Source organism: Camelina sativa, chromosome 18, assembly GCF_000633955.1.
Source record: "Camelina sativa cultivar DH55 chromosome 18, Cs, whole genome shotgun sequence".
Lineage (NCBI taxonomy): Eukaryota > Viridiplantae > Streptophyta > Magnoliopsida > Brassicales > Brassicaceae > Camelina > Camelina sativa.
Window position 1 is genome coordinate 20,051,543 of NC_025702.1, and position 6,941 is coordinate 20,058,483.

General features: G+C 36.5%; 3 protein-coding genes across 3 annotated transcripts; 2 read left to right on the forward strand and 1 right to left on the reverse strand.

The window, feature by feature from the left end:
• LOC104762790 lies at positions 574 to 3,449 on the forward strand. Its single transcript, XM_010486174.1, has 10 exons — positions 574 to 724; positions 965 to 1,178; positions 1,305 to 1,462; positions 1,575 to 1,720; positions 1,822 to 1,881; positions 1,966 to 2,058; positions 2,185 to 2,346; positions 2,423 to 2,529; positions 2,668 to 2,819; positions 2,904 to 3,449. Exons 1-10 carry the CDS (start codon positions 628 to 630, stop codon positions 3,167 to 3,169), a joined length of 1,455 nt encoding a protein of 484 aa, XP_010484476.1. The 5' UTR covers positions 574 to 627; the 3' UTR covers positions 3,170 to 3,449.
• LOC104762791 (cysteine-rich and transmembrane domain-containing protein A) lies at positions 4,044 to 4,775 on the forward strand. The gene is made up of 3 exons (XM_010486175.2): positions 4,044 to 4,188; positions 4,288 to 4,444; positions 4,547 to 4,775. The coding sequence occupies exons 1-3, from the start codon at positions 4,143 to 4,145 to the stop codon at positions 4,590 to 4,592; spliced, it is 249 nt and encodes an 82-aa protein (XP_010484477.1). The 5' UTR covers positions 4,044 to 4,142; the 3' UTR covers positions 4,593 to 4,775.
• LOC104762792 (NADH dehydrogenase [ubiquinone] iron-sulfur protein 4, mitochondrial) lies at positions 4,827 to 6,408 on the reverse strand. Its single transcript, XM_010486176.2, has 5 exons — positions 6,174 to 6,408; positions 5,959 to 6,047; positions 5,564 to 5,693; positions 5,398 to 5,427; positions 4,827 to 5,077 (listed from the first exon to the last, which is right to left on the reverse strand). Exons 1-5 carry the CDS (start codon positions 6,327 to 6,329, stop codon positions 5,021 to 5,023), a joined length of 462 nt encoding a protein of 153 aa, XP_010484478.1. The 5' UTR covers positions 6,330 to 6,408; the 3' UTR covers positions 4,827 to 5,020.

Consider the following 6,941-nt stretch of genomic DNA (forward strand, 5'->3'; position numbering starts at 1 on the left):
TTTTTTTTTTTTTTTTTTGTGTGTGTCAATCATAGTTACGCAGTCAATAATTCAGTCGACTAATGCAACGTTTCCATTTGTTCAGTTAACTCGACGTAACGTAATCAACGGTTCAACCATTTTCAGTCTCATTAATAGTCGACCATAAAGATCATCGAAGCAACCATATTTTAAGCAACACGCATTGGACGTAAGATTCTCACATACAGACTTAATTTAAATCCCACCAAAAAAAAAAAAACTTGATTTAAATTGCAGCTTACGGCCAAACGAACGTATACAGACGAATATTGTGTCACATTTGCGAATACTCTCCAGTGAAATTTTAAAGCCTACGTTGAAACTTAGAAAAAGTTTGACTACTTCTACTAGCTAGCTAGTGTTTTAATTTTGTCGGTATTGTTGAACACAAGATAAATTGAATAAACCGGGAAGGAGGTGATGAGTAGGCCATAAATGGGCTAGAAAAGGCCCATTTAAAATTACAAGGCCGACTCGAGAGAGAGAATCTACGGTCACCATAAATACCCTCACGGTTTATTCTTATTTGCGTTGAATTCAAGTCCGCGCCCTAAAACTTTTATTTTTTTTTGTTGGTCGGTCGTTCTTCATCAAACCCAGAAACCGATGGGTGGGTTACGAAACTTCGGCGTCGTTATCGGAATTATCTTGCTACATCTCTTTGCTTTCGCCTCTCTTGTTTCATCCAATGAACTTCAACTCGGTAAGCTTTTCTTAGTTTTCCATACTGTGCGGGTTTGGTTGTGAAATTTTAGAATTTAGGGTTTATCGCTCAAGTAATTTTGAGTACTTGAGAACTCGAATTTGATTAATTTTGTGTCCAAGAATCTTTTTTTTTTTAGTTCTCGTTAGCAACTAAGACGAATTCGTAGTATAATTTTTACTAATTTTCGTATTTTGTATTTTGTGCTGTGGTTAATTTCTTGTAAACCTTATGGGACAGTTGTGGGAGAATCCAGGGAGCTTCAAGTGATTCCTAGTTTAGAGGTTAAGGGTTCACCTGGATTGAAGCCAGATAGAACAACTCTTTGTGAGAGGATTCATATCCATGGAATTCGAAGGTTTAAACATATTGACAAGTATGCACATTCACTCAAGTTGGTGGTTAACGTGTCTACCTCTGGGAGAACCAATAACTTTGACGTCTGCTTCCACCGGTGAGTCGTGTTTCTTTTGCTGTTGGACTTGAATTCTTGATATTTCTTCACCTTGGTTTAGAATATATGGTTCGGTTATCATAGATCCAAATCACTAAAATGTTTCCATGATTTGTATTTTTGAAGGAATTTGTCGCGTGCAATTGGAATGTGCCCTCAAAGTCGGTGGGTGAAAGCCTCTAAAGGATCATGGGTTCAGACAATGTCACCCTTCGACCACAAAATCCTTGATTTGAGAGTAGCTAGCTCTAACAAGGTTACTCTGGAAGTGTCTGCTGTAGAAGGTGCTTCTTTCTTGTTCTGTTTCCTTTTATTGCATTGTCTAAGTAGCGTTTTCTTTCTTTTTGGTTTTGCAATTTCTTCTACTTTTTTAACTTATCAATTTTGGCTTTGCAGAATTATATATTCATCGCATAGTATTCTTAATCGTTGGTGCTGTCTTTTTGGCTTCGGCTTCTACACTGAGTCAATCTTTAGTGTTTTACTATGGTAGTGCCATGGCTGTTGGTATTATCCTTGTCGTGTTGCTTGTTCTCTTTCAGGTGACTTCATTTTTTTTTTTTTTCATTTTGTTTATCGTGTTGACCTGTAGACGAGAGCGTACCAAATCTCTGATTTCGCCTTTGTAATGTGATGTGTACAGGGAATGAAGCTTCTACCAACTGGACGGAGTTCGTTTGCATTGTTCATATACTCATCCCTGGTGATTGTTTTTTTCTTATTCCCCCGCTTTCTCTGAGCTCCTTGTTTTTATCTACTACTCACAAGATTGTTTCTATGTTTCCAGCTTGGTTTGGGAGGTTTTCTTCTTCGCTACGTACCTGGATTGTTTCAAACTCTGCTAACAGAGATGGGAATCAACGAAGAAATGTACACACCTGTATGTAAGTTTTGATAATGTCAATACATTGCAGTAGTCGTAGTATTAGAGGTGTATCTTGGATCAGGCAGCCTTTGTTGTTTAAATCTCATTTTAAAGAAAAAATTCTGCATTTTGGTTTTGTAGGTGGCGATTTTTGTGGGGGCGTTTCTATCTTTGGGTGGAGCATTTTTCGGATTTTGGACTGTGAGAAAACTTGTTCTGACTGAAGATGGCTCTATTGACGTTAGCACAGCACTCTTTGTTTGTTGGTCCATTCGAATAATGGCTGCGGTTTTGATTCTTCAGGTTTTTTCCATGTTCCTTAGACTATACTTTTCCTTTTAACCAGTTGATCCTTTTAACAAGAATTTGTTGTTTACAGAGTTCCGTAGATCCTTTGCTTTCTGGAGGAGCACTGATATGTGTAATTCTTATGTCATCGACTTTAAAGAAGATCACCAGATTGAAGTTTGTTCTACGCTTATTCTTGTGAGTTGCTGCGATCAATCTCTTTGATCCGTTTTCTTCAACAAACCAAACTATGTTTGTTCTCGTTCGCTTGATTACACAGCATCCATATCCCTGAAAATTCACAATTTTAAATGGAAGTTGATTTCTTTTGCACAGGATTCCATTGGATTTACTGATAGGAATTTCGGAGGCAATTCGTGATGCTGATATACCATCTGTCCCTGGATATCTTCATGACTTCATGCAAAAGAGTCCTGATGCTTCTGAATTTCGTAACGGTGTGAATTATTATGCTTCTCCATCAGGAGGTTTGTTTTATGACATCTCTCTCAAATTACAATCTTAAACTTATCTCAAAACCAATAACAAGCTGAGGTAATGGTTCTTTTCAGGAATCAACAACGGGATGCGAGAATCTCCACCATCTGAAGCTGATACTTTTCCTTCCTCTTTCCATAGAACTCCTGAAAGGAGCAAACTGACAAAAGAAGAATGGAAGAAGCTCACCAAGGATAGCACGACAAAGGCGGTTCAAGAATTGGTGTCTTCACCTGATTTTGGCAAATGGGCAGCAGCAAATGCGGATAGGATCAATATAACTCCGAGAAAAGACTCTCGTAGGAGAGACCGGCCACGGAAATGGCTGGGTTTGTTCTGAAGCAACCGGTTTTATACTCTCAAAACAGAGAAAAGGAACTATTTTTGTAGAGACAGAGAGAGCTCTTGTAGGTAAAGTTGCTTTCTTCTTTTATGACTTGGTTAGTGTTTTTAGCTTTTGTGGATGAGACCACGATTTGTTGTAACGATCCTAATTGGTTTTTTTAGGTTGTCATGTTTCTGTGTAGACAATGCAATGAGCATGCTTTATCCTTTTATGGTCTTTAATGGGTTCTACTTTTTATGATGATATAATGTGAATCCTTTGGTATGGATATTAATAATATTCGAATAATTATTCTACTATTATCGGTGTCATGGGAACATGGACTAACACATGTGGGTGGATAAAAGTCATTATTTTTCTCGAATTCTGAAATTTCCTCTCAAATTTTTTTTAATTGAAGCGAGGGAGTTTGTATTTCATTTGTTTTTTTACTTCTCTGTTATTATATAGTACAAGGAAAACGATGATACAGAAATTTGAATGAATTTTATCAAAAAAAAAAAAAAATGATTTCTTTAATTTAATAGCAATTCCAACAATTTTTATGGGTTTGTTTAATTAAACAGATACTCATGCAAGCATATTGAGTGATTAAATTGTGAAAATACTAGATAGGATAGGACATAATTATTAATTCTCGAAGTAGCTGAAAATAAAATCTTGTACGGTCAAGGGTCAAGCACCAATGATCACCTAATTTTCAATGTAATTTGTTTTTCTTTTTTGACATAACCAAAAAAAAAAAAAGATTTTATTTTCAAAGTAATCTTTATGATGCAAGAAAGACTATTTTACTTTTATTTTGTTTAAAGGAAAATTTCTGCTTTTATTAAATAAAAGAACAATGAAAAGGAAATATTTTAATATTCCTCACCCGCATAGCTTCGCTATAAAGGAAAGAAACAGAGATTGATTGCTTAAACAAAGAGAGAAAGAAAAAGAAAAGAACTCAAAAAGAAGAAGAAAGATGTATCATCAAGAACAACATCCTGTCGGTGCTCCTCCTCCCCAAGGTATTATATCTTTATCTTTTAAATCTTGGGTATTCTGAATCGTTTTTTGATTTCTCTACTCAGCTGGTTTAACTTGCTCTTTAATTCCGGTTTATGAAGGTTATCCTCCCAAGGACGCTTATCCTCCGGCCGGTTACCCTCCAGCCGGTTATCCTCCCCCGGGATATGCTCAGGGATACCCTGCGCAAGGTTATCCTCCGCAGCAATACTCTCAAGCTCCTCAGCAGAAGCAAAACGCCGGTATGCTTGAAGGATGGTACGTTCTTGATCCTTTTCTCTCTCTTCTTCTTTTTTTTTTTTTTGCTTCTTAATGGAATAATATTGATATGTCTTTGCTCTGTTTCAATATACGTCACAGTTTGGCTGCTCTCTGTTGTTGCTGTCTCTTGGATGCTTGTTTCTGATCGGTGGATTTTACAGGAGCCAACGATTCTATTTCATATATTGTAATGTAATGTTACAAGACTAAAGATTTTGTTGTCTCGTTCAACAATCTCTCTTCTGTTGTTATCTCTTTTCAATTCGAATTTGTCTTTAAATTTTGGTGTTTTATGGATAATTGTTGCCCATCTATCTCTCTCTCTCTCTCTCCTGTTGTTACCTCGAGATTATTGAGAATTAAACCAGTATAAACAAAATGATCAGAAAACTTTATGAAATATTAAAGGAGTGTGTTTCATCATCATCATCATATTATTGGTAATAATAGGGAAACATAAAGGAAGAATCCAACCATGGATAATGATTCTTTCAAACAAAAGTTTGCAGATGCGCTAAATAACAAATAAATATGATCAAATGAGGTTTCTCCTTATGCTCGAGATGTAAAAGATCAGTTTTCTGGTTGAGGAAGGCCTTTCCACTTGAAGTTGTCCGAGTAAGACTTGGCCTGCAGTTGGGTAGTTGATGGGGTTAGGTAAAAACTTCTATCTAAAGACTCTTCTACCAATAAATCAAAGGAGATAAAGAGATGATCTTCTCCAAACTATAGAGATTATAGCAAACCATATCTGATGAAGCACACTGAGTTAACTTAAATAGGTCCTTAATGGCACTAATCTCAAACTAGTGAGTGACTCATATATCCACCAATCTTTTAACATTCAAGGGTTCCTGTAAACCTCCAGCTTAGGCTTACACACCCCATATGAGTAGAGCTAGTTAGTCTCACAACTCACAAGAGGCATTAGCTAAAAGATAGTTACTAACCTTCAATAACGGCGTTTTGGGCTTCTTGACCTGCCATGAGTCACATGTGCGTTTTTTTCAGTACTCAAAATTTATATATTAAGGCCTCTTAAAACAAACCATGTGATGAGATTATAATGAAGAAGGAAACATGAGATTATAACGAAGAAGAAAACATCATACATACCTTATAATCCCAACCATGACGCTCAGCAAATGACTTAGCAGCTTCTTCAGAATCAAAAGCAAGGGCAGAGTCTCCGACATTGGCATAGGGGTCACCTGTAGAAGTCCATCCCATCAATGGATTCTCCCACCTACAAATATATCAATGCCATAGAGAAGTGATGTCATTACTCATCAAGCTTAAAACTAATACCAGAATCTATCGGTCTGTTAAAGCTGAATCCAATTGAGAAGTGATGGACTCGAATGGAGCATTACAATGATAGGAACTTAACTCATAACACCCAATATAACAATCGTTAAGAGGCCATAACATGTATCTTCAGGTGAATCCATAGATGAGCCAAAAACAAAAACTGAGAAATGAGGGAGGTATGAATGAAAAAAGTATCATACTTTAGGGTGGAGACGAAGTTAATCTTCCATTTCCCAAGTTTTCCAGATCCTTGCTGGGTAGCTGTTCTAGCAGGTGAGTATATTATCACCTGCAAAATTCCAATTCAATCTCTTAAAGACGATTCCAATTCAATCTCTTAAGACGAATCTCCGATCACGAACCCTAATTTATGAACTGAATTCTTAAGAAACGAAGAAATCGAATGCTCACTTACCTTCCGAGAAAGATGCTCTTCAGGGATTCCAGAGACTTTACCGATCTCACCACGTTTGTAATCCGATTCAACCACCGCGTCAGTGGAGAAAGGCCGAGCGACACGTCGAAGAGCCGTTACGAGACGGCTAGTCCCTTGAGTAGCACGAAGCGCCATCGTCACGTCAAAAGAGAAATCTGGAAAATTTCTGAGATTTTTTTTTATTTTTTCGCTTCGGGTTTCTTCTTTTCTGTAGATTTTAGGAACGCAAAGAAAAAAAAAAGTTAGAAAACAGAGAAATTTTTCAAATCAGCCCTTACATTTTACTAACATTATCATATCGGTCTTAGTATTATATAAAAAAAACTTTAATACTCCCTCAACTATCTGTGAGATCAGATAAACCCAAAATCCTCCTATTTCACTGTAATTCAAAGAATTACAAGGTTCATGTATGTAGAAAAATCTGTATTCTAGTTAGGTGATTTATCTAGGTAATAGATTTTATAATGTAATTTGATAATAATTGGGGCAAATTTGTGAATTAGGAGAAATTAAGGGTTACATCTTCTTTAGCTTGAATACAAAAGAAAGCTCAAGTTTATTTTCTTTTTCTCTCTCGTTTGTATGGATATATTTCCTTGTACTACTCCTCTCTGGTCTTCTTCTTCGTTCGTTTCAGAGAAGATTTACATTTGATCTATGAAGAATCTATAAAAAGGAATTAGCTTTCATCATCAAGTCTCTCTCTTAAAAACTCTCCTCTGGTTCCGTTTGATCTGGCATGCT